The sequence below is a fragment of the Peromyscus maniculatus genome, chromosome 7 (genome assembly GCF_049852395.1).
Source record: "Peromyscus maniculatus bairdii isolate BWxNUB_F1_BW_parent chromosome 7, HU_Pman_BW_mat_3.1, whole genome shotgun sequence".
Classification (NCBI taxonomy): Eukaryota; Metazoa; Chordata; class Mammalia; order Rodentia; family Cricetidae; genus Peromyscus; species Peromyscus maniculatus.
This window is the reverse complement of record NC_134858.1, coordinates 86,094,864-86,121,555: the sequence shown is the minus strand read 5'-3', so window position 1 is coordinate 86,121,555 and position 26,692 is coordinate 86,094,864. Positions and strand designations below refer to the sequence as shown.

Genomic DNA, 26,692 nt, shown 5'->3' with positions numbered 1-26,692 from the left:
ATAAGCCAGGAAAGTTTCTAGAGCACACCAGTTCTCCCCGGGGAACAAAGTGTTAACCGAACTGTGAGTGTAAAGTGAAGCCTGGCGGCGGAGGCGTGTGCATTTCCTAAGTGCTCACTGGCTGGTGGCTGGAGATTTCAATCAAATCTGAAGGACTATGAACTTTTATTTAACAGCTTCTGTCTCGAGTGCCTGGAGACCGGATCGTAGAAGAATAAGGTTAGTGTGTGTGTGTGTGTGTGTGTGTGTGTGTGTGTGTGTGTGTGTGTGTGTACACTCCTTTTGCACTGACTAGTTACACTAAATCTACAGCTTATCATCAGCAGTTGTTTTAATTTTATGATTTATTTGATGTTCATTTTCTCAAAGTTTGTTTAGGCCAGATAAAAGGCACAATTTTTTTCTGCGGAGAAGATAAGTGATTGTTACGATCTAGGGGTCCTGATAGGGTTCGTTTTCTCTGCTAATTAAATTATTAAAAGGCAGGAAAAATCTTGACCTCAAGAGGTGTCAGTGAAGAGATCGCAAACACCACAAACAGGAGTAGACCGAATCAGCCGCTGAAGAAAGGCATTTACTGGGGATAAGGAAGTGCACACACACAGTGGACACACAGAGAAAAAGGCAGCACACCCGTGCATCCGACACACAGAGAAAAAGACCCTCTTCAGAGCAGAGGCTGAAAACTTCAATCTCTTCTCCAGGGCTGGGGTTTAAGTCTCTGAAGAGTTTTTCTCCACTTAATTTAGTGTTGGTCAGTTTGAAGGAAGGCTGTTTTTCTGGCCTGCAACTGTTGTGTAAACATGTCCTGATTCAGCTTGGAACTTGCTGAACTAGTTTATCAGCAGTGGGAGGGCTGGTAGGAGAAAGTGAGCCTCCAAGGCCCTTGTTTTAAGGGACTTGGCTTTTGTCTCAAGCCTGGAGGGTGTAGAAGAAGCCAGCCATCTTGGAAGATGATCTTTATTACTTACCCAAACTCCCCTCCCTATCTGTCTACTTACGGGGAGTCTGTGTGACTCCTAGTTTCGTGAACCTGTTTGTACACAGCTTATATATGACCGGGCACGCTAAAACCCCCTCAATCCGTTACATATTTACTGTAACTTCATAAGATTTAAGTGGGGTTTTAACTGATTGGTTGACGTAAGATGCAAAGCAGAATTTGAAAATCCTTAATAGTATGTGAACGACTATATGTTTTTTTCCTCCCTAGGAAAATCTCAAATATTTTTTACCTATTTAAAAAGGAGATAGGCACCAGCCATGGTGTGATATAGTGTTTCAATAGTAAACAAAATGTTTCTGCATCTATGTGTGTTATGATCTATTACGCGGGCGGTGGGGGTGGGGTGGGGGGCGGGGCGCGAGGGTATCCCTGGCGTGCAGGGAAACATGCTGGGCAGATGCAAGCCATGCACACCCCCAGACGTTGCATCCACGTGGAGAGTTCATTATAATAGAGAGATAAAGAGGTGGAGAGACAGAAAGAGGAAGAGGGAAAGGGAGAGGGGGAGAAAAGGAGGTGCACGCCTCGTGAGAGGAGAAGGCAGAAGAAGGAAGGGGGCGGAGTTTTTCCTTAAAAAGAGACTTTTACTTCCAGACACAGGGTGGCGCCAAGGGGCGGGATCAGAATATTAACAATGTATCTACTCCAGGTGTTGGGAAGATTTAACCCAAACGATCACACCCTGGAGTTTTCCTCCCTCTCCTACCCTGTCCTACTCCTGCAGGGAGCTGTGCTAAGCCGAGGAGCGGGCGGCTCTCGAGACAAGCTCTGATTCATTTGTCGTTTTTTTCAGACTTGTGCCCTAGCCTTTAAATACCACATGGCAGCTCACTTGGTTTATTCTTGAGTAGCTACGACGAGGACCTAGGTAGACAGGAGTCTCTTTCTTGGCTTTACATTTTTCACCTAAGCAAACGTCTAAGCCCTTGGGATTTTGTGAGCATAAACCAACCAATCTACTTAACTGATAAGAAGTTTAGTTTCTGAGTATGGAAGATAGGGAGGAGATAATACAAGTGTCTCAGTCAGGCCCCTGTCTCACAGGAGTGGCTGCAATAAAAGTCCACATAACTGAGAGCTTTTTGGAGGGGCTGGTTTCAAGCAGGGGCCTATGCTAGCTAGCGACATCAAACACGAAGACCCATGTCCCATGTTAGCCCAGTGGTTAGTTCATGGGGAAAGTAGACAGGGGTTATATGCTGTCCCCAGGGCAAGCTGGTTGAATTTTCTTTTTCTTTTCTTTTCTTTTTTTTTTTTTTAAGATTTATTTATTTATTATGTATACAGTGCTTTGTCTGCATGTGTGCCAGACCTCATTACAGATGGTTGTGAGCTACCATGTGGTTGCTGGGAATTGAACTCAGGACCTCTGGAAGAACAGACAGTGCTTTTAACCTTTGAGCCATCTCACCAGCCCTGAATTTCATTCTAGACTCAGTTTCCCAAACTTCATCTGGGTCAGGTCTCCTCATTTCTTTTCTTTAAAATTTTTTTTTTAATGTGTGTGGGTGTTTTGTCTGCATGTATGTCTGTGCACCACGTCTGTACAGTAGGGTGTCAGATCCCCTGGAACTGGAGTTACAGACTGCTGTGAGCTGCCATGTGGGTGCTGGAAATTGAACCCCAGTCTTCTGAAAGCTAATGCTACCAACAGTTGAGCTATCTCTCCAGCCCCGACCTCGACCTTCCTAACAGGCACCTAGAAACTGCTGCTGGTGGTCCAGCAGCGCACTCTGGAGAATGCTGCCTGCTTCTTACAGAAATAAGGTTCTTCTTGTCTCACATGCAAGTGTTGCTGTCATCTTTGAGGGAGAAGGGTCCTTTCTTTAGGTTGCTGTGTTTGTTTATCGATTTGCACATGCTGTCTCCTTTCAATCTCGTACTAACCAAATGAGTTACCAATGAATGGATGTGAAAAACACTATTGGCCTTGTACAAATGAGGACACTGAGGCTCATAGAACTTAAGAAACTAGTTACAAAGAGAGGTACACCTTTTCTTTTATTGCTCGATTAAACTAGGACCCTGTTCATGCTCAGTAAGCACTCTACTACTAAGCTATATCCCAGCCCTGTTTTCACTTTGTGTTTTGACGCAGAACCTCACTAAATTGCCCAAGCTGGCTATGAACTCTCTTTGTAGCCCAGGCAGCCCTAGAACTTCCCATCCTCCTGCCTCAACCTCCAGAGTAATTTACAGGCCTGGGATACAGAGCCGAAATTTGAACTGGTACCTCATGCAATTGTATTAGGAGAAGTATGCTTCCATTTTCTAGAAGATTTTGGACTTATTTCTTTTTTTCTAAGCAGTGATCCAACTAGCCAAAAGCTGTCATACATGGCTACTTTCTGCTCAACCCAGCTGAGCTCTGGGTTGACGAGCACTACACAGGCTCACGCTCTGAATCCTTGTTGGTGGGGCTCAATTCTCAAGGTCATCATACCAAAAGCCCACGTGGTGAACTAGCTCAACTTAACTCAGCGCATACTCAGATAACTCTTGAAAAGTAGAAACCAGAGCGGGCGGTGGTGGCGCACACCTTTAATCCCAGCACTCGGGAGGCAGAGACAGGCAGATCTTTGTGAATTCAAGGCCAGCCTGGTCTACAGAGCGAGATCCAGGAAAGGCACAAAGCTACACAGAGAAACCCTGTCCCAAAAAAACAAAACAAAAAGAAAGAAAGAAAAGAAAGAAAGAGAAGTAGGAACCAGAGGTTTTTGATTTGTTGGTTCTCAAGTCCAACCCTGCCTTTCAGAATTCTGTTCTAAAACAGCAGGCCGAGCCAGCCTTGAGGAGCAGGCCAGTAGGTAGAAAGCGTTCCTCCGTAGTCTCTGCTTCAGATCCTGACTTGGCTTCTTCCCTTAACAGACTGTGGCCAGAATATGTAAAGCAAATAAGCTGCTTTCAGTCAGAGTTTTTAATCATAGTAACGGAAAGCAACTAACAGCAGAAAGTAAACTAAGACATTCTGTAAGGCTCTGTTCAGTTTCTATACTGCTGGATTATTACTGTGTGTGTGTGTGTGTGTGTGTGTGTGTGTGTGTGTAACCCAGGACTTCTTGCTCATGAAGCAAATATTCTACCACTGCCCCCCCCAACACACAGGCCACCAATGTAGTATTTTGTTTGTTTTTGTTTTAAGGATACTATTTTTTTCAATATACTTAACCCAAAAAAGTGTGATAACTTTTTATTTATTTGTTTATTTATTTATTGGCAAAAACTTTAATCTCTATGTGTGAGGTTGATCTCATTGACTATAATGTATTTTAGCAAAATATATTTGGGAATAACATGTCTGATAATGTTGGGTCCCAGAGACACACAAATAATGGGGAACAGACCACCAAAGTCTATGAACCAGAAGCAAACGTTATTCCAGACACTCCCAGGCAAAAAGAAGCTTACCAGTTAACTGGGACCACAGTCAGAGTTCAGGCTTCTGATACCGTTGCGGGGGGGTGGGGTGGGGTGGGGTGGGGTGGGGTGGGGTGGGTGGGGTGGGGGTGGGGGTGGGCTGAGCCCCTTTTATAGTAAAAGCTAAGCATCAGGTATGGGACAAAAGGATTTTTATAATCTTGAGGTTAAGCTTGGAGTCATGTTTTGTCTTAGAATTTACAGTTTCCACTTAGCAGGGTCTTAGCTAAATGGTGTTTGTGAAAGCCTGCAGCTTTCCTGATACAGCTCTTCCTGACCCGTAGCCCCGAAGGGTACAGAACAATGCAAGGCAGAAAGTCACTTGGGCCCTACTTAAAGGTTACAGGAATGTAAAGCTGGAGTCACGCAGAAACAACTTGTTAAAAGTTAACCTTGGTCCACCGCAGGTGTCCGTTGTAAGGGGCAGAGGGGTTAGAGTTATAAGTTAACCCCTGGCTGTAAAGCAGAGAGCCACTGTTTTGTTTTTTTTTCTGTTTGTTTTGTTTGTTTGTTTGTTTGGGTTTTTTTTTTTTTTTTTTTTGGTTTTTTCGAGACAGGGTTTTTCTGTGTAGCTTTGTGCCTTTTCCTGGAACTCACTTGGTAGCCCAGGCTGGCCTCGAACTCACAGAGATCCGCCTGGCTCTGCCTCCCAAGTGCTGGGATTAAAGGCGTGCGCTATCACCGCCCGGCTTGTTTGTTTTTTAAAAGATTTATTGATTAGGTATACAGTGTTCTTCCTGCATGTATCCCTGCAGGCCAGAAGAGGGCACCAGATCTCATTACATGACAGTTGTGAGCCACCATGTGAATGCTGGCAATTGAACTCAGGACCTTTGGAAGAGCAGCCCAGTGCTCTTAACCGCAGAGAGCCATTGTTAAAAGCTAACCTTTAGTCACTGACAGAGCTGATGACTGTCAGCTTTCATTTTTTTCTAGGCTTACAACTTTATATTCCTATATTCCTGGACCCTTCAATAAAGCTCTCTGTACACAGAGTGGATGCTAAATAATTTTGCTAGGTGACCAGACACTTAGAAACGTGCACCATGATTCCCTTGCCTCAGTCTGGGGTGTGTGCCACTGTGTCCAGGTGCCACTATTTATTTATTTCTGTTTTTTCGGGACAGGGTTTCTCTGTGTAGTTTTGGTGCCTGTCCTGCTGGATCCTACTCAAGACCAGGCTGGACTTGAACTCACAGAGATCTGCCTGGCTCTGCCTCCCGAGTGCTGGGATTAAAGGCATACGCCACCACCACCCAGCCAGCCACTTTATTTTGTTGTTGTTCATGAAGAAGTGATTACTGGGGAAAAAAGCAGCACTTTGCATATTTAAAAATAACAATTCAGAATTTTGTATTTGACAAAATTACTTTGCACAATCAAGCCAAGGGCCCAATGTCACAACTTGTGTGATGAACTTGTTGGTGCGCTGCATTAGAATCAAATTAGCTCCATAATGAATTGTCATGTTTTAAACAATTGAGTAAATTGGCAGCCGACTCAAGCAGAGCCCAGGTGAGTGACATCGAAGAGTGAGTGTCCTTGTTTCTCTCCACCTTTTAAATCCTTTGTTCCTTTGTGGACTGCTCTGGGTTTGAGAGAGTTTGGGGGTGCTCCTTGTGTTTTTATTCTTTTTCTTTCTTTCTTTCTTTCTTTCTTTCTTTCTTTCTTTCTTTCTTTCTTTCTTTCTTTCTTTCTCTTTCTTTCTTTCTTTCTTTCTTTCTTTCTTTCTTTCTTTCCTTCTCTCTCTCTCTCTCTCTCTCTCTCTCTCTCTCTCTCTCTCTCTCCCTCCCTTCCTTCCTTCCTTCCTTCCTTTCTTTCTTTCTTTTTTGACTAATACAAGAAATACTGGCTGTAGGTCTCTGAAAATCTGGTAGCATTCTGCGGTGAGTCCAGCTGGGCCCAGCTATTCTTAAGTTGGAAGGCATTTCATTTCTGTTCCAATCATCTTATTTATGGTCTGTTTAGGTTGTTGACCTCTTTTTTGTTTACATTTGGTAGTTTGGGTGCACCTAGAAATTCATCTGTTTCCTTCAGACTTTTATAATTCAGCATAGGTTTCTAAAGCATTCTTTGGTATCTGTTGTAATGTTTCCGTATTCATCGCTGATTCTGTCCATCCGGGTTCTCTCTTGGTTAATTGGATCAACAGTGTGTTGAGCTTGTCTAGCATCTTCAAGAACCAGCTCTTTGATTCATCGAGTCTTTGTGTTTTCTTTGTTTCCATTTCATTCATTTTGCTCTGGTTTGTTTTATTTCTTCCCAGCTACTAGATTTGGGTTTGGTTTGTTCTTGATTTTCCAAATTCTTGAGTTGTATCATTAAAGCATTTATTTGTGCTCTTTCTAAGTAAAAACTATGTATGTATGTATGTATGTATGTATGTATATATATACATATATTTTACATCTGTGAATGTTTTGCCTGCATGTAAGTGCACCAAATACATACAGTGCTCAAGGAGGCCAGCAGAGGGCATCTGGTTGTCTCTGAACTGGAGTTGGAACTGGAGTTATAGGCAGTTGTGAGCTTCCAGGTGGGTCCTGGGAACTGAACCTGGATCCTCAGCAAGAGCAACAATTGCTCATAACTGCTGAGCCATCTTTCTAATCCTCTTCCTAATTTCCAGAGCATAAGTTTCCCTCTTAGGGCTGGTTTTAATGTGTTCCAGATATTTTTGTTGTGTTTGTTTTAATTTTCTTTTGATTTTAGGACTTTTCATAAATTTCCTTAATTATTTCTTTAACCCAGCCATCATTCAGTAATGTGGCTTTTAATCTCCATCAGTTTGTATAACTACTAATAATTTATTGATTTTAGGCTTTATTACATTGTGGTCAGATAGAATATATGAAGTTATTTCACTGTCTCTGACTTTGTTAAGATTTCTTTTGTGTCACAGTATATGGCCTATTTTAGAGAAGACTCAGTGGACTGCTGAGTATACATTTTTTAGTGTTTGGGTGGAATGTTCTGTAGCTATCTGTTAGGTACATTTGATGTATGATGTCATTTAATTCAGATGTTTCTCTGTTTAATTTTTTTGCCCAGGTGACCTGTCTATTAGAGAATGTGGGTAATAAAGTTAGCTAGCGCTTAACTTGGTATTTTCTTTTCTTTTTTTCTTTTTGTTTGTTTGTTTTTGTTTTTGTTTTTTGAGACAGGGTTTCTCTGTGTAGTTTTGGAGCCTGTCCTGGATCTCGATTTGTAGACCAGGCTGGCCTTGAACTCACAAAGATCTGCCTGGCTCTGCCTCCTGAGTGCTTTTTTTTTTCTTTCTTTCTTTTTTTTTTTTTGTACATGATTTATTTAATTTTATTTTGTGTGCATTGGTGTGAGGGTGTCAGATCCCCTGGAAGTGGAATTATAGATAGTTGTGAGCTGCCCTGTGGGTGCTGGGACTTGAACCCAGGTCCTCTGGAAGAGCAATCAGATGCTTCCTAAGCACTGAGCCATCTCTCCAGGCCCAACTTGGTATTTTCTAACTTGTCATTATGATTAACATATTTCATGCTATTTTGTAGACATGTTCTTACCTGAAAAAAAAAAAAAAAGTCTTGTGGCAGCAATGGAAGACTCCCAAGTCCCCATTAAATATTCCAGTTCAAGCAGGCCTGCCTCTTTGTTGATGTTAGGAAAGATTTTTTTTCCCCAGAGGTATTCATGAAACCATTATATCAATTCCTGGTTCCTTTCTCCAAATATCAGAGACAGTCTCAAATAATATACCCTTGATGGGTATAGTTTGTTCTTACGTCTCAAGTTGTGAGTGACAGCATTTATACAGCATGCCATTTATGCACAAAATAAAGGGCTAATTTTAAAGACTGCTATTTCTGAATGAAAGAATGGGTGTGGATTTGGGTGGGTGTGTGAACCGGGAGGATCTGGGAGGTGATGGGGGAGGGGAAACTGTAATAAAAATATATTGTATGAAAAAAGTATATTTTCAATAAAAATGGTTTCTTCTGTCAAAAAAAAAAAAGTGCTATTTCTGCTCAAGAAGTGGGACACTGTTGACAGCCTAGAACGCTCAAATGCTGCTCCCCAGTCATGGCCACATGTTCATAAGAGCAACCCTTTGCCTGCCTTTGTGCTTTTCTCCATAGCTTTACCTCACGTGTGTGCATCCCTGCACGAGAACTTTGCTTACCCTGTCGTAGCTAGACGCGGAGGCGAAGCATGGAATGTGTACTAGTTTGCTTTTCAAACCTATTTTTTTACTGCTGCCCTTTAGGGAGCTCTGAACCAGGAGTCATGGAAGCCAAACCCAAGCTCTACTACTTTTGTGGCAGAGGCAGGATGGAGTCGATCCGCTGGCTGCTGGCTGCGGCAGGAGTGGAGGTTGGTTCCGGGTGGAGGTGGTACTTAAGTCCCCATCTCCTTCTTCCCTTTCTTTCTGTTTTCTTAGATAAGAGAAAGCGGGGTGGGGGTGGGGAGGATTACAGTCATGCTGTGCAGGGGAAGAGGGTAAGATGAAGGCCTGGGAGAGTCTGAAGCTCCTAGAGATGAAAAGATCTTGGTGGAAGAACTGTACCTCTAGCTCATTCCCTCCACTGGGACTGGTTGGTTTTTCTGAGGCCTTTTAACCCCTGCCTCAGCACCCCACTCATGGAACGTTCATGGCTGCCATCTGGAGCCCCAGCCCAGATGTGAGATCTGATGACTGGCTCTTCCCTTAACTCCAAACCCCTCCCACCGACTTTATAGCGATGTCCTGGAATTGTCTCTGTCACCCTGCTTGCCGTCTCCTCTGGAACAAGGGCTCAGTGTGGTCTTTGTTTTCCACCATCCCCTTAGTCTGTGCATCCGTCCCACACCATCTCAAGATGTGAAGGACAAAACCACCCTCCCAGAGCTTTAGGAACCCATCAGTAAATAACTACAGCCTCACCTGAGTAGGATCTTTGGGTCTCAAAGAGGAAGAAGAATGGGGAGGGAAAAATCACTGGAGAAGTTTGGGGCAAAGACAAGCATTTGGAGGAAGGGAAGAGCTGGTCTAGGCAAAGAAAATGGGAAAACAGGGGCTTGGGGATTCTTGATGTAGGTAAACTCCCCAAAGGTCTTCTTCCGGTCCCTTCAGGCTCATCCAGCCAGTAGCCCCCAGCCACATGCATTCCAGGATAGCTGTGAATGCAGTCAACATGTTAGTAAATGACAACATCATGTCACAGTGTCAAAAGGCTGGACACCCCTGACAGCTGATCTCTAAACACACACCCTGCCATGCTTTTAGGTGGGAGCTGACAGCTTCATGGTTCCCTTTTAGGTTTTATTCTGAAGGCTATAAGGCATTTCCAAAGGATGTCAGAATCTCTCTCTCTCCTTGCTTCCTATCTTAAAGTTATAACAATGTCTCTCTTTTCTTAATCTAGTTTGAAGAAGAATTTCTTGAGACAAGAGAACAGTATGAGAAGTTGCGAAAGGGTGAGCCTTGACGTATTCGTACCGGAATGCTGTCTTACCGGAAAAAGTAAAAAACGTGTTTATATTCGTCACATAGAATGCAGGTCTCAGGAACAGCAACTACTAGAAGGGGCTGGCACCAACATTTCTACACACATTGGCTTATTAATCCCTGTTTTCCTGATGCAAAGCTAATGTATCAACTATCTGATCTCTGTAGCCTTCATACAGACCAAGCATCCGACAGCACTGGCCTCAATTAATATAATAGTATAGGTTCCTTAGTTCTGAGTGGCTCAGCCCCTGACTCCCTTTAACAAGTCTTGTCTTGGTGGCTGGGGGCAGGTCAGGATAGCCTCTACGTTTTGTAGTTCATACCCATTTTTTTCATAGATTTATCAAATTATGGCACACAGGATAGACTTGAGACTGAGCCATATCCATTTTTTACTTTTAAAATTTGTTCTCTGACAATTCCATTCATGTATATTCATTCATGTATTATTTTGATAATATCCCATTACCTTCTCTTATCCCTCCCTTCCACCCACTGAATGCTTTCTTCTTTCAATAAGTCCCCTTCCGACTTTTATGGCTTTTCTTTTGGACACACTGAATTTAATTAGAATTGTTTGCATGAGCGTGGTTTGGAGGTTATTTACCAGAGCATGAGCAATTGACAAGTGGCTACACCACTGGAGAATACGACTCCCCTCCTCCAGTATCCACTAACTGTCAATGGCTCCTCAAGAAGAAAGGCCCTCCTGTATCCGTGATGGAATGCTGATGGACCCAATCTTGAACTAATTACAGTAACCACCGCTGCTGTGATTTCATGGATGCAGTGACCCAGAGCCCCCATTTTAGAGCATCCCTCCCCATCCTCCCACTCTTACACTCACTCTGACCCCTCTTTCAAGACGCTGCCTAAGCCTCAGAGAGAGTGATATAAATGTCCTGGGTAGGCGCCAGTTACTTTCTCAGCTCTTTGATCACTAGTGAACCTCTGCATTAACTGCCACCCACAACAAGATGAAACATTTTTTGGCCAAGGTTGACCTCAGCACTAGTATGTGAGCATAAATATGGATATTTAAAAGGTAGTTGGACAATGTGTCTGTTTAGCAAGACAAAGTAGTAGATACTGTCTTGAGTTTGTGACCTCCTCAGCCATAGACCTTGGACCGAGTTACAGCATGAACCCTTCCTGATGGGGGGTGGGGTCTAAATTCAATCAGAAAGTAGTTGATTAGCCCCATAATAGTCATACCTCTATTGCACCAGTTAGCACATTTTGCAGGGCAGATCAGTATTGTAGCATGCAGGGTCTACATCTGGGTGAGATCATCGCTGAGTTTGCTCCCCAGTAGCCTGCATAGCATGGTATGGTAGGATAAAAGCAGGGATGAGACTTCCAGTTCAGTTCAAACTTGATTTCTCTCTGTCCTGAAACCAAAGTGAGTGGGTTTTCAAAAGAAGGGTCCAATCACTTAGCTCTGGTGGGAAACCAAGACCAATGCAATAACTGCCTTATTTGGGGATCTCTAGGACCTCCCAAACCAATGACTTTCAGGGAGACTCCTATACCTGGTATTTATATATAATTTTATAATAACCCACGGCTGCTGGGAACAACATTTACACATCAATTCAATGTATCTTGGTTCCCCCTCTCTCTTTTAAAAAGGTATTTTTAATTTGTATCAGTAGCTTGGGGGGGGGGCAGCCTCCAGCTATCACCAGGGTATGCAAAAAAATAGACAAAGGTGGTGAGGGCTTAGGAAAAATTCTTATCTATCTGAGGGCTAGAGTTTTTCTGTCTGAGAGGTTTTAGAAATAAGTTTATATCTATCTGAGGGGTAAAATAAGGAAACACACTTTCTGATCATAACTTACCTCTTTTACTTCATCTAGAAAGATCTCTTTGTCTGAAAATCTCTGTCTCCACATGTTATATCCCACATTGTTACATTCTCCATACAGCCAAGTTACATTTCACACTGTTACATCCTCCATACATTCTTCACACAGCCACATACCTCTTTTGCACCCTTACATCTACACATTTCTTCTCTCTACTCTGTTGTATTCCTTCACATATTATTACATTATTTATTCACTCATTCTCTCATTCATTCACTCTCTCATCTTACTCTCTGCCCATACAGCTACATGCCTCACTCAGCACGCACACCTACACACACTCACACGATCACTCTTACCCTCTGCCCAGCTCTTACACCATTCCTTCACACCGCTCGCTCTCCTCACAGCCAAACTCTGCACAATTACATGTTACATTTTCAGGGTCCAACCCAATCTCATAGCACATGATAAGTCACAGTTTCTCTCAGGCTAGGATGCCTCCACTGTTTTGAGCAGGAGACAGTGTGGGACAGCAGAGAAGCCTGGACAAAGTCAGAAAGTTCACTGTCCTTAGCTTAGCTGTTCTGAGATTAAGTGAGTTTGGTAGATTACACTCACTTCCCTTGGCTTCTGAGATGAGATGCCGTCTATAATAGAAAATAATTAAATTAAATAGTGTTAAAGGTATTTCCCTGCTTTCTTGATCTGGGTTTTGAAAAAAAATCTCTGAGAAAGATGCTCAGCTTCTTGGAGCAGTCATTGTTTCTAACCAGTCACTCATAAGCACAGTGCCCAGCACTAACGTTCAGTGTTGAATGAATGTGGAAATCTCCTGGTGATGTAATACAGCCAGTGAGCCTCCCCATTCATCATAATTCTGGTATTTGCAAAGAATGATTGCAAGGTCATCTACTAAATGAAACTATGTAAGTGAACAGACAGAGACTGTTACACATCAGAAAGCAAACTGAGAGAAGCCAGAGACTTGCCTACCACATCTGGGAAGAGAGAGACACTGGCTTTGGAGAGCTATCTTGCTTCTTACCATAGTGTCCACCATCTTCCAGTGCTGTTGACTCAAGTGAGCAGCATTAGAAATCAGAGAGGTCCTGCTGGGTGGTGGTGGTGTATACTTTTAATTTTAGCATTCTTGGGAGTCAGAGGCAGGCGGATCTGTGAGACCAGCCTGGTCTAGAGTATGTGTTCCAGGATACCCAGAGTTTCACATAGAAACCCTGTCTCAGGAAAAAAAGAAAGGAAGGAAGGAAGGAAGGAAGGGAGGGAGGGAGGGAGGGAGGGAGGGAGGGAGGGAGGAAGAGAGAGAGAGAGAGAAAGAGAGAGAGAGAGAGAGAGAAAGAAAGAAAAGAAAGAAAGGAAGAAAGGAAAAGAGGAAAAGAAAAAGAAATCAGAGAGGCCCTATGGCCATTACAATGCACTAATGAAGTATGGCTCCAAGTTTGGGCAAAGTTTCTTAATCATGACGACACTGTGCAGATGTTAATGGGAATTGAAGATCTATTCCCTTCTTCATGAGAAGAGTACCATGTTTATCTTCACACACATTATAATCACAAATTACACAAAGACCTTTGGTCAACAATGAACTACATACATGAATGGTATTCTCAGAAGATAATTTTGCCTAGTGACTCCGTAGGCATCTTAGTCTGTGTGAGTACATACATGCTACAGTGTCCACACAAGGACAAAATCACCTCACACACAAGTCTCAGAAGGTTTCCCTGCTGTTAAGCAATATTAAACTACATCTATGTAAACACTTGGTTTTGATTCACTTGGGTTATCGGCATTGTTGAGGCTCGGGGAAGTAGCCCGCTCAAATGTGCACGGCTAGATGGACGACTGTGTGTGACGTGTTTTTGTGGCTGGATCCTTCCTGCTGCCATGTGTGCCTATAGCAGCACGTGATGTGCTTTTATTTTTTTAAGATTTATTTATTTATTTATTTATTTATTTATTTATTTATTTATTTATTTATTTATTTATTATGTGTACAGTGCTCTGTCCACATGTGTCCCTGCAGGCCAGAAGAGGGCACCAGATCTCATTACAGGTGGTTGTGAGCCACCATGTGGTTGCTGGGAATTGAACTCAGGACCTCTGGAAGCACTGCTAGTGCTCTTAACCGCTGAGCCATCTCTCCAGCCCACGTGATGTGCTTTTAAAAGAATGATACTCCCTGACTTCAGTCCCAACTCAGAATATCTGGGGATAAGGCATTCTTAGCAGCCTTTCATGCCCAAAGACTTTTTTTACACAGCTTAAGCTTTGAGAACCAGAAATTATATGTATTTATGTACACATAATTTACTCTATATTTATATAAAACACATATATAAAACAAGTTTATATATATATATATATTAGAGTAAATATAGAAAAATATTTTTACATTGCTGTTGTTCAACACACAAAAAAGCATGAAGTAATCAAAACTCAGATTTGACACGAAACAAGTGATTGGCATTTCTTACCTACTGGGGCCTGTCCTTTAGCATTTTAACTAAAAAATGACTCCATTCCGTGGAGTGAGTTGTGCCATCCTGCAGATGGACTGCCACCACTGAAACTGTTGAAGATGAATATCTTACCCTCTCTTTCACATTGCAGATGGACGCCTGCTTTTTGACCAGGTCCCTATGGTTGAAATGGATGGAATGCTGCTGACACAGTCGAGAGCCATCCTCAGCTACCTTGCCGCCAAGTACAACTTGTACGGGAAGGACCTGAAGGAGAGACTCAGGTACCTCAGTGTTCATTCCTGTTCTAGATTTTAAACCAAGCTTCTGGGGTCTTATACCAAGAGAAACCTGATTTGATTGCGTCCTTCAACCAGAACTGAAGTGGGGAAGTAAGAATGAAGGGGAGGTGCTGTTGCCAGAGGCGTCATGCCTTGTGCAGAATTCTGTGCACATATTTCTACACTCCCTTTTGTATGTAACTCATACTAGTCAGCTTATAGTATTCTCATATTCATGCCTAGCAAACTGTGTTCTCAGGAAATGACCTAGTAAAGTATTTTACATGAATGTGCAAGTGACTGATTCAGCGAACAAGCCTTGAACATTGTAACAATGATCTATTTTGCTATCAACTTGAAAGAGATTTCAATTAGCAAGCACTCATCTCTGGGTTTCTGGGTGGCCGCTATCTGACCTAGGCTGGACTTACCCCAGCTGGACTCACCCATAGCCAGGCAGCTCTGGATTTGGGTTTTGTAAATTGTAGGTTTGGGGAGGAATAGGCCATGTGACTCCATAACTGTCATTCTAATCTTCTCGTGACATGTAGACAGAATTCTAAGAGTGGAAGAACAGAAGTATCACAAGCTCAACCCAGAACTAGTCCCTCATACTTCCACCTTATTCATTAGCCAATCACAAGGTCAGCCTGGGAAAAAGCCCCCCCTAGAGGATGAAAAGCTGTAGGGTTTTTTTATTGTTGTTGTTTTGTTTGTTTTTGTTTGTTTTTTGCATCTGTAAACCATAGATATCTGTTCTGTTAGATGCTGTGCTGGAATGGCTAAGGATAGTTGTATTATTATAGTTGCATTATAAATAGTTTGGTTTCATGATAGATAAGTAGACTTAAGATGGAAGAAAATACTTACAATTATAAAATTTAATCTAGATTTGGGCTCCCTAAAATCTCGTCATGGCAAACATGGATGCGGTAGAGTGGTCAGTATGGATAGAAGATGCAGTAGTGGAAAACTCTAAGTTCCATTACTTAGAAAACTAAGAAAGAGCATCACATGGGAACAAGCGAAGCTCAGAAGCAGCAGAGTATCCCTACATTCCCACACCTTCCCCATTGAAACAGATGGCAGGAGAAGCAATTCCATGGCCTATAAATACTGTGCATTTTCACTGTTTTGATGTATACTTTTTATTAAGTGTTTTTAAATCTCTAAGTTTTTTTTATAATCTCTAGACCATCATAATCCTACTCTGTGACAAGTCTCAACGTAGAGGCATCTATTACCTTTCATACATCCTTTCATTCAATAAACATTTTCAGAGCCTCTACTATATCGCCTGGCTAGATCTGGTTCTGGAAATCATTCCTGAGAGTGGAAGATTTTGCGGAGAATCAGACACCATTTGTTAACACTATGCATCCTACCCAGGGTTGCACTAGGAAGCCTGCACTTGAAGGTCCCATTCCAATGGGAGTCTATGGTGTATTTTCAGGATTGACATGTATACTGATGGCACCCTGGACCTGATGATAATGATCGCCTCTGTTCCATTCAAACCCCCTGAGGAAAAAGAGGAGAACTATGCTTTAATCGTGAAGAGAGCTAAAACCCGTTACTTCCCGGTCTTTGAAAAGGTAAGCTTGTATATTTCCTAATATGCAGAACATTTAAGAATGAGTGTTCAAAAAGATATGGGTACCAGTGGGTGAAAGCACCTGCTGCTATCAGGACTGAAAACTTGAGTTCAATCTTGGGGACTCAGGGTGGAAGGAGAGAACCAACTCCTGGAAGCTGTCCTCTGGCCTCGTCATGCATGCCATGGCAAATGCACCCCCACCCCATACATAGTCACACAAAATAAATAAAAATATAAAAAGACAGGGTGTATCAGAGCTTTCCTGCTGTAGGGTCTGTGGTGGTTTGAATGAGAATAACCCCGATAGGCTCATATATTTGAATACTTGATCCCTGGTTTATGGAACTGTCTGGGAAGAATTAGGCGGTGTGGTCTTGTTGCGGGAGGTATGTCACTGGGCTGGGCTAGTGAGCTCTCTCTGCCTCATGCTTGGGCTTCAAGATGTGAGCTCTCACCTGCTGCTCCAGCACCATGCCAGCCTGCTGCTGCCATGCTCTGCCACGGTTGTCACAGACGCTAATCCTCAGAAACTGTAAGCCCCCAATAAACTCTTCCCTCATAAGGTGTTTTAGTCATGATGTCCTAGCATAGCAGTAGAAATGTAACTAAGACAGGGTTAAAACTTCTTTTGTTTTTTTGTTTTTTGGCTTTTTCGAGACAGGGTTTCTCTGTGTAGTATTGGAGCCTCCTGGATCTCGCTCTGTAGACCATGCTGGCCTCGAGCTCACAGAGATCCACCTGCCTCTTCCTCCCCAGTGCTAAGATTAAAGGCTAACCCACCATCACCCAGCAGGTTAAAACTTTTAAAAGAAGTGATTTATTTTTTATTTTATGCGAATGGGTGTTTTGCCTGCAAGTATGTCCATGCACCTCATGGATGCCTGTTTGGTGCCTGTGGAGGCCAGAAGAAGGCATCTGTTCCCCTAGAATTGGTTTCAGGTGGTTGTGAATCACTATGTGGGAATTGAACCCAGATCCTTGGAAGAGCAAACCATGTTCTTAACTACTGAACCGTCTTCTTAGCCCCTAGGGTCAAACTTTAATAATATGGATTCCACAACAAGTTAAAAGGAAAATTATAGAATCTCTAATCAAACAATTTCTGTTCTGTTTTTTTAAAGACTCAGTAAGCCATTAGCCCAAGGTGTCACCATCTTGAATTCACTGCCTAGTATTGGAGGCTAACTGTGCCTTAATTAAAAAAAAAAAAAAAAAAAAAAAAAAAAAGACAAAAGCTTTTAAATTGGAGACTTGTGCAGCATTCAGTGGAAAATGCTAATGAAAAATGTCTTCACCGCCCATCTTGGGAGGTTCCAAGCCTCTAGGGCAGTGTGTAGAATGGTAAGGGAGACCCATCAGTGCAGGTCCCACAACTAAAGGTTCTGTAGGATATTGTGTAAACTACAGTACGGAGCTCTGTCAGTCTTCAGTGCTCTAGATGAGTTCTGTTGATCCACGGACAATGTCAGTGTTACTGAAGCACCTTTCATTTAAAATGTCACACAGTTTAGTCTGCCTTAAACTGTAGATTTTAAACCAGGCAGTCTCTACCCCAATTCTTCCCAAAGCATTTAAAAATAATTTGTTTATTCAAATCTGGGTCAAACTCAACCTTACAGTCCTAATTAGAAAACACAGGCTTCCTTTTTATCTGTTAGGTTCCCCTCCTTGTCTCCCCTCCTCTTCTTTTCTATTGCATATTTATGTGGTTTCCTGGGCTGGATTTTAGTCAACACAACCTACTCCTCTGTTCCCGAATGTCCTGTGATCTGGAAGTTAGAATTCTAATCTTGATTGGACTCAGGTCCAATTACTTGGCCCCCAGCATACTGCGTAGATGGCATTCTGTAAGTCATCAAGGAGCACACGTTGTCTGACTGCTGTTCTTTGTACAGTGTTAATGCAATAGACAATGTCAGCACACAGACTTATTAGTACGTATGAAATACTGACCTCTTTATCTATCTATCTATCTATCTATCTATCTATCTATCTATCTATCCATCTATCATCTATCATCTATCTATTTGAGACAGGCTCTCATACTGTACCCTAGCCTAGCATCATACTTAACTATGACTATAGTCCAAGCTGGCCATGGCCTCATCCTCCTGTCTCCTTCTAAGTACGTGATTCCACCTCTCTTCATTCATTATATAGAATATTCTCTACACAAAGACTCTCCCAAGCCAAGTGCAACAGGGCACTCCTGTATGTAGGTGGACTTTTCTTTCCTGCCCGCCAGTTTCCAAATAACCAACATGGATATACTTAATATTAACTATAAATGCTCAGTCAATAGCTCAGGCTTATTAACAACTAGGTCTTACAACTTAAATTAACCCATTTCTATTCATCTATGTGCTGCCACGTAGCTCATGGCTTTACCTGTCCTTCAGCATGTCTTGCTCCCTCTGCATCTCCTGGCAACTCTTCTGACTCCGCCCTTCTTTTTCCTAGATTTCTCCTAGTCTGGCTCTCCCAGCCAATTTCTTCCTGCCCAGCTATATAGACTAGTTAGCTCTTTATTAACCAATGAGAGTAATACATATATACAGTGTACAAAGATTGTGCCACAGCACCTGTATTCTCAGAACTTTGGAGATAAGACAGTGGAGAACACAGATCTTTCTCCTTTATGACATACTTAGTTACTCTGGAGTGTGGTTTATATAAGCAATGAAGAGAAATGCTTTCTTTTTATTTAGTAATTAAAAATAATTACTTAGCGTACTCAAAGAGGAGAATTAGTGTGTTATTAGTATTATTATAAGTAGCACCATGATACTATTTTCTATCCAAGATTTCAACATGTTTGTCTTAGTCAATGTTCTATTGCTCTGAAGAGACACCAAGACCATGGCAACTCTTATAAGGGAAAACATTTAACTGGGGCTGGCTTACAGTTTCAGAGGTCTAGTCCCCATCATGGTGGGGAGCATGGTGGAATGCAAGCAGACATGGTGCTGGAGAAGTAGATGAAGAGTTCAACATCTGGATCCACAGGCAGCAGGAAGAGAGAGACTCTGGGTTTTGAATGAGCTTTTGAGACCTCAAAACCCACCCCCAGTGACACATTTCCTCCAACAAAGCTACCCCTCTTAATCCTTTCAAATAGCGCCACTCCCTGATGACCAAGTATTCAAATCTACTCGCCTATGGGAGTCATTCTCATCCAAACCACTACAATGTTTATTGTGCTTAGTTTGTTTCAAGATCTTATTCAGAAATATAGAGTATAAACAGAAACTATGAGTATTCCTCATCACCAAAAGATAAGTGCAAGAATTGGTTTCATATATTTCCACCCAGTTTTTAAAAATATAAATAGAAGTGTTTTCTTTTCATTTATAGATAATTGTAGTTATATTGAAGTTACTTAGGCTACTGTTTTATCACTTAGAAGATTTTTCCAAAGCAGAATTTCTTGGTAACTACTACTTGGCATTAACAAATGTCAATACTGCTACTTTCTTGCTTAAGACCTTTTTTTTTTTCATTAAAAAAAAATATTTTATATGTATGAATATCCTGCCTGCCTGCATGTCTGTGTATCATGCATGCATCCAGTGTCCATGGAGGCCAGAAGAGAGTGTCAGATCCTCTGGAACTGGAGTTACAGAACGTGCATATGCTGTCACTCACTGAGTCACTTACCAGACCCTTTCCCAAGTTCTTATATGTATTTATTCCCTCTTTGTGGCATTAACCATATTTTATGTATTGCTACTCAAAGCTAACTCTGTTATCTTTTTATATTTGCTTTCCCTTGGGTGCTGAAAAATTAACTTTTTGCAGGTTTGGCCTTCTAATTCCATCGGTGACTGATTTTGATTTGTGTTACAGCAGCTGGGCTCTCAATAATTCTAGCTCCCATGTGTCCCTGTACTGGTGGGTACAGTTTTCCTTTACTTCCTCCACACTTTTCAGAAAGTGTCAGTCCTTCACCACATAAGGGTCTTTATAATCCCTGACTCATTCCCAAAGGGATCACATCAGTTCATGGTACGTGCAAGAGGGTTGGCTTCATCCGTTCTTGCTAGTTCTGGAGATCACTTTCCAAAAAGAAGACTCCTCAGTGAGGCTCATAGTACAAGCATTCAAACAGGCAAAGCATCACTACTTCCATTCAAATATGTTTTTCTTTTCTGTAGATTTTAAAAGACCACGGGGAAGCTTTTCTTGTTGGCAACCAGCTCAGCTGGGCAGACATTCAGCTGTTAGAAGCCATTTTGATGGTGGAAGAACTCAGCCCTCCCGTGCTGTCTGACTTCCCTCTGCTGCAGGTAGGATGCTCATCGGCGCAGACGCGGAGCCCAGGGCGATGCAGCTGGAACAATGCCCGCAATAATACGTGTCTCCAAGCCAGACTTAAAACTTAAGAGAAACTGTCTCAAAAAGCATTGTTTTATTCACTCTGGTTACTTAGTCACACTTACATTATAGGATCTGTTAGGGAATGAAACTTTATATGATGGGAAAACAGATATTTGAGGTTCTAATAGGAACATTTAAACTGCTGGGGTATGTAGCTCAGAGGCTGAGTACATGATCCACATGTATGAGGTCCCAGATTCAGTCCCTGGTTGTTGCAAAAACAAATAATGAACATCCAGGACTTTCTTATTTTTTATTTTTTTCAGTACTCTTAAAGTTGTTACTTGCAACAGCTGTCTTGGTTTTTTCATCCTGGCTCCTATCAGATGACGGTGTCCGCTTTTAATGGTCCTGATGCTGGGTCAGCTCTCGGTTACATTGCCTCAGCTTGCGCGAAGCATCCTACCATTGCCACACTTACTTGGCCCCTGCTCTAGCTCCCCATATTTCTCTCAGAACCATTAGGTTTTGTCTGTTAAGAACAATGTTTTCCTTAGTTTCTCCACATGTGTCCTACTGGGTAGACAAACCACATTTAAGGCAGGTCCCATGCCCAGCAGCAGATGGCCAACACAAAACAAACTCAATGGTTGTTTTGGAGTTTTTTTTTCTTTTTACCTTACTAGTCTTTTGCCTATATATTATGGTTTCCAATTTTGAGTTTTTATGGGTTTTGTTCATGTGGTGTGCATGTATATGTGTTTCTCCTGCTCTCTCTTTGTTTTTTTTCCTTTGTTTGTTAGTTTGTTCTTTTTTGTTTTATTGCTGTTTGTTTTTTATTTGCCTTTTGTTTGAGAGACAGACAGACAGACAGACAAGGTGTAGAGTTGGATAGGTGTGGAGGATCTGGAAGGAAAGAGGAGAAACCACAATCTGAATATATTATGTGAAAATAACTTTATTTCCAATAAAAAATTTTAAAGGGGATTAGTTATTTTAATGTGAAGAGTTTCAGGTACTCTGAATTATAAATTAAAATGTGCATTGTAAAAAAAAAGAACAGCATTTCTTCCTTCTTGTTACAAAAGAAAAGGTGTGTTTGTGCACCTATACTATCTAAACCAAAAGGTGAAAAAGACCTCTAATCCTACAAGCCAAATGTTATATACCTATCACTTTGTATTTTTCCTAAAAGAGGATTATACTAAATATTGACTTTGTGGTCTGTTTTTAATGATCTTTTCAATAACCATGAATATATCTGTATGTCAACAAATATTCTTCGATGGTATAATATTTATTTTCATTGAGCAATAGAACCATGCCATTTAAAACAAACAAACAAACAGAGCAGAGCCATATAAAAAAGGCACAAGTTGAGAAACCCCATCTCTATAATGGCCCCGTCTTCCTGTTCCCATTGTCGTTTTTTCTAGTTTCTTGTGTGTTCTCTCGGTGCTCCTACTTATGAAGACATGAGCAAATTTGCAAATGTATTCTTATCCTGGCTACAGTTTTCTTACACAAAACATGGAGCGGAAGATACTCTTTTCTGTGCATGTGTGTCTGTGTGCCACATGTGTACAGATGCCCTCAGAGGCTACAAGAGGGAGCTGGGTCACCTAGACCTGGAATTACACTTGGGTGTGAGCCCACACACCGGTGCTGAGAATCAAACCCAGGTCCTCTGGAAGAGCAGTCAATGCTCTTAACCACTGGACCAACTCTCCAGTCCCTTTGTTTTTATCTTTGTAAACAAAAAATGCTTTTGAGATATATTTCTCCATCTATCCATTTAGATAACTCCTCTTTCCTTTCATATGTTATATTTAGAGTTCCTGGCTTAAATGTCCTATAAGAATTTTATACACACTTTCATACACACACATGCAGACACATGAATCCCCCTGCACACACATGTGATTGGCATGAAACCTATCATTTTGTATTTTCCAAAAAATAGAATTAAACTAAATACTGTTCTGTGGCCTGTTTATGAAACTTTCTACAGTAATCATAAAATATTTTCATGTATGCATTTTTATATATGTAGCCATTTCCCTTTTTTATTTACTCTGTTGCTTTAAATGCACTTTTATGAAATTTATTTTTGACAGGCCCTTTCATGTGTATAATACTTTCTGATTACTCTCATCCCTGCCCTCTCCCATCCCTCCTCTGTCCTCATCAACTCTCTCCACAGGTCCCTTTGTTTTACTTTGTGACCACCGAGTTTAACCAGGGTCATCCCCATGAGCATGGGTGTGGGGCGGTCCACTGGAGCATGGGGGGCTCACCAGCAACCACATAACTGAAGACAACAATCCCCCTCCCCAAGCATCTATCAGTCCTCTACCATTCATGACTGACTGTTGACAGGGACAGCCCCCATCCCTTTATTTATTTATTTTTTTAGATAGGGTCTCACTGTGTAGCCCTGGTTGGCCTGGAACTCCCAGACTTCCACTTGACTGTGCCTCCTGAGTGCTTGGATTAAGGGCATGTGCTATCACACCTGGATCACTTTCCCTTCCATTTTTAAAATTCTTTTTTTTAAATGCATGTTTGCCTGTATGTAAATCTATGTACCATGTACATGCAGTGCCCAAAAGAAGACAGAAGAGCATATTGGATTCCCTAGGACTGGAGTTACAGATGGTGGTGAGCTGCCATGTGGGTGCTGGGAATTAAAACCTGGTCTTCTGGAGGAGCAGCCAGTGCTCTTAACCTCCGAGATGTCTCTCCAAGCTTCAGTCATTTTCCCTGTTTTGAAGACACAGGTTATTTACAAATTGCCACTTTGTTAGGATTCTTCTAGCAATTTCTGTTTTTTGTTGTTGTTTTTTGTTTTTGTTTTTTAAATTCTATGTGTCTTCTACATCACGTATCTTGACCCTATTCATTTCCCTGACCCTTCCCATCCAGCCTCCGCCCCGGCACACCCCTCAAATAAAACAAAATTTAAGATAAAAAAAGAAAAGAAAATTTAAAAAGGAAAAAAAAACTTAAGAATCTCATCCTGGAAGCTGCAGTGTGACACAGTGGGTCACACCGTGAACTTCTTTGTCCGTTCATCTTTCTTTGCAAGTGGTCATTGCAAAGAGTCATTGGTCTGGTTTGAGGCCTCTGGTTTCTACTACCCTGTCGATCGATACTGGGCCCACTCTAGGGTTCCTCCTGGATATCCTGTTGTTGCCCTGTGTTGTGGAGATCCTGCAGCTTTGGGTCTGCAGGTCAGGTCCCTTCATGTGCTCCAGCAGATCAGAAATGAGGTGAGCCAAGTCATATCCTTGGGTCTGGGCCTCGGCAGCTGTAGGGTTGGTCTGCTGGATGTGGAATGGGGACAGCTCTCCTATGCTTACAACTTCCGGGTTGGCTCACCCATACCTGCACTGATGGGGTTGGCTCTATTGTGCTGCCCTGGTGTGGTTCGGGTTGTTGTTGTTTTTGAGATGGGGTTTCTCTGTTTAAATGGCCTGACTGTCCTGGAACTCGTTCTGTAGACCAGGGTAGCCTCAAACTCAGATCCACCTGCCTCTGCCTCCCAAGTGCTGGGATTAAAGTGTGCATCACCATTGCCCAGCAGCTTGCTCTCTCTCTCTCTCTCTCTCTCTCTCTCTCTCTCTCTCTCTCAATATATATATTTATTTATATATTCCAGAGTTATGTTAATTATTGACAGCCATTTTAGAGATAACCACTGAAGCATGTTTAAAATGTTCAGGTAAAATCTTGGCTTCTCATAGAAATTTGAAAAGAAGCCTTTTTGCAGCTCTGCAAGTGACAAAAAGGCAGAACCTGAGCTGAGGAGAGGGCGGAAGAGAATCCAGGGAAAGAACAGGAAGGCCGGCTTTGCTAAGCACTAGCGTGAGAATAGACAGAGGATCCTTCCAAAGGTGAAAAGTTAATTCCTACTGGCTCAGCCTGAGGCTTAAGGAGGATTACCATTTTGTGTAGCTAGGGGCCAGGCTGGCTTCTGGTTAATTGCCTGAGCAGGGTGCCTGAGTGGAGACCAGTCCAGGACACCGGAAGCTACAGGTCAGAGTGTACCCAGCCTGTGCCTCTCTCCCAGATCCCACAGCTGGACTACCTCGTAAACACCTGGTAGGAAAAGTGCAAGCCTACTCTTCTACCATCGTTCCTTTCCCTGTATTATTACTTCATGCCAGTTCTCAGAGTTAACTATACATAAAGAACATTCTCATGACCTCTAGTTGCTCTCCAGAGGATGCAAGTTCGATTCCCAGCCCTCATGGTGGCCCACAGCCAGCTGTTAACGCTAGTCCCAAGGGAATTCAGTGCCCTCTTCTGGTCTCTGAGGGAATTGCATGCATATGGGGCTCAGACCTGCATGCCAGTAAAACGGTCAAACATACAAAATAATAAAAGCATTTTTTTTTTTAAATTATAGATAAAGAGCCCTTTCTAAATTTAACAGATATAGTCAGGGACTAAAACAACGAATCCCTAAATTTAGAACATCAGCACAGGGAGTACCATGCTTCTAGCACAGGAGGACCATGGTCCTCCCGGGAGGGTCTGGTGGTTCTTGAAGGGTCAGGTGCTCCTTGGAGGTGAGGGTGCTGCCCAGAGGGTGTTGTGTTCCTTTGAAGCCAAAGTGTTTGTCGGAGAGCATGATGTTCCTCTGAGGTGAGGCTGTTGCTGGGAAGCCAGCTCCTGAAGGCTCCCAAGGGAAGACTCCGGATGGCACACTCAACTGAGGCCACCGGCTGGCCCTTGCTAACTGTTCCAGCACACTCTCTGTTACAGTTTCTTTGCTCACACCCTTATGTATTCCCATTTAATAAATTCCTAGAACAAAACTCAACAGGCCAAAGAATACAAATATGGAAGGGCTTTTTAATATGCTCTGACCATGTCTACGCCTTTTTAATAAGACATTTCAACCCACGCCAGGAAAAGACAGCAAACACCCCAAGAAGTTAGTTCAGCACCAACACCCTGGCCTTCAAAGCTAAAGGCCTGAGCACCCTACCCCCCTCCACCCCCCCACCCCCACCCCCCGGTGAAATTCTGATTTCTTGATGATTGTGACAGTTAGTGAGCTCCTGACATCCCTGTTTCTTGTTTCAGGCATTTAAGACAAGAATCAGCAACATTCCTGCAATTAAGAAGTTTCTGCAGCCTGGGAGTCAGAGGAAGCCACCCCCAGATGACCACTATGTTAAGGTGGTCAGGGACGTCCTGAAGTTCTAGTGGCAGCAGATGTTAGGCTACAGCCAGGATCCAATCGCAGCATCGCCATAGGCCAGCTACGGAGCAATCCAGAAGCAAAGGATGGATCCCAGGAGTCTTTGGATGCAGTAGAATATTTTTTAAGGGGTGTTATTTTTGTTTATGTTGCTTTTGTTTAACTCTGTGAAGCTGTGTTACTGTGCCTGTGTAAAACTCCTGATGGTCTAATAAAGAACTGAATGGCCAATAGCAAGGCAGGAGAAAGGATAGGCGGGGTTGGTAGGCAGAATGTATAGAGGGAAAATCTGGGAGAAGAGCTAGATCTAGCAGCCAGAGAAGGAGGAGGGCTCCAGGGGCCAGCCACCCAGCTGCACAGCAAGCCACAGAGAAAGAGTAAGATTTACAGAAGTTAGAGAACGGGAAAAAGCTCAGAGGCAAAAGATAAACGGGTTAATTTAAGGAAAGCTGGCTAGAAATTAAAACAAGCTAAGGCTGGGCATTCATAAGTAAGAATAAGCCTCTGTGTGTGTGATTTATTTGGGAAGTGGGTGGTGGACTCCCCCCCCCCCCCCGCAAAAAAAAACAACCAAAGAGCCCAAACAGCCCCAACAACATTCAGCGACACATGCCATCAACAGCACATGCCAATGAAACGCAGTGAAAAGCTATTCTGTTTGGTAAGGTGTTTGTTTTAAGCTTGTCAGCTGGGGATGACAGTCTTTGAGTGTCATGAAGCCGGAGTTCCTTATGAAGATGTGGCAGACAGACATATTCAGGACACTGAGCAGCTACATGGGGCATTGTTTGTGTCTGTATAAAGATCAGGATGGGAGCTGGGGAAAAGGGAGACTGCAGACTTGGGGGCAGAGGATCCCATCAATACCTACACTGGTTTCTGAGAACTGGGGGTTGGAGATAAGGACAGACAATAGTGCTGTCTAGTAAGCCCTCTGCTGAAGTGGGAGTATAAATCGTGTCTGCCACACTGTTTTGAAGCCCTATTAAAAGAAAAGAACCCTGGACACCAGGCAGCCCCCTTCCAGCTACCAGAGCCTCTGAAACTTGGGTTTTGCTTTGCCAAGACAATCCCAGAGACCAGTGGAGTCAACCCCAAACCAATGCAATA

At 42.6% G+C, this 26,692-nt stretch overlaps 1 protein-coding gene and 1 long non-coding RNA gene across 2 annotated transcripts; one reads left to right on the top strand and one right to left on the bottom strand.

The window, feature by feature from the left end:
* Nucleotides 1-186: 186 nt before the first annotated feature.
* LOC102925561 (glutathione S-transferase A4) lies at nucleotides 187-26,082 on the top strand. The gene is made up of 7 exons (XM_042281404.2): nucleotides 187-219; nucleotides 8,661-8,767; nucleotides 9,799-9,850; nucleotides 14,327-14,459; nucleotides 15,910-16,051; nucleotides 20,208-20,339; nucleotides 25,465-26,082. Exons 2-7 carry the CDS (start codon nucleotides 8,681-8,683, stop codon nucleotides 25,585-25,587), a joined length of 669 nt encoding a protein of 222 aa, XP_042137338.1. The 5' UTR covers nucleotides 187-219; nucleotides 8,661-8,680; the 3' UTR covers nucleotides 25,588-26,082.
* LOC121830927 (uncharacterized) lies at nucleotides 8,714-18,645 on the bottom strand. Its single transcript, XR_006074265.2, has 4 exons — nucleotides 18,442-18,645; nucleotides 11,100-11,275; nucleotides 9,318-9,550; nucleotides 8,714-8,829 (listed from the first exon to the last, which is right to left on the bottom strand). It is a non-coding gene; the product is annotated as an uncharacterized LOC121830927 (long non-coding RNA).
* Nucleotides 26,083-26,692: the final 610 nt, after the last annotated feature.

Excerpts from the sequence above, each read along its gene's own strand:
- LOC102925561 (XM_042281404.2), top strand. The coding sequence starts at position 8,681 with ATGGAAGCCAAACCCAAGCTCTACTACTTTTGTGGCAGAGGCAGGATG. Across the intron at positions 16,052-20,207 it reads ACTTCCCGGTCTTTGAAAAG|ATTTTAAAAGACCACGGGGA; the intron begins GTAAGCTTGTAT and ends TCTTTTCTGTAG. Across the intron at positions 20,340-25,464 it reads CTGACTTCCCTCTGCTGCAG|GCATTTAAGACAAGAATCAG; the intron begins GTAGGATGCTCA and ends TTCTTGTTTCAG.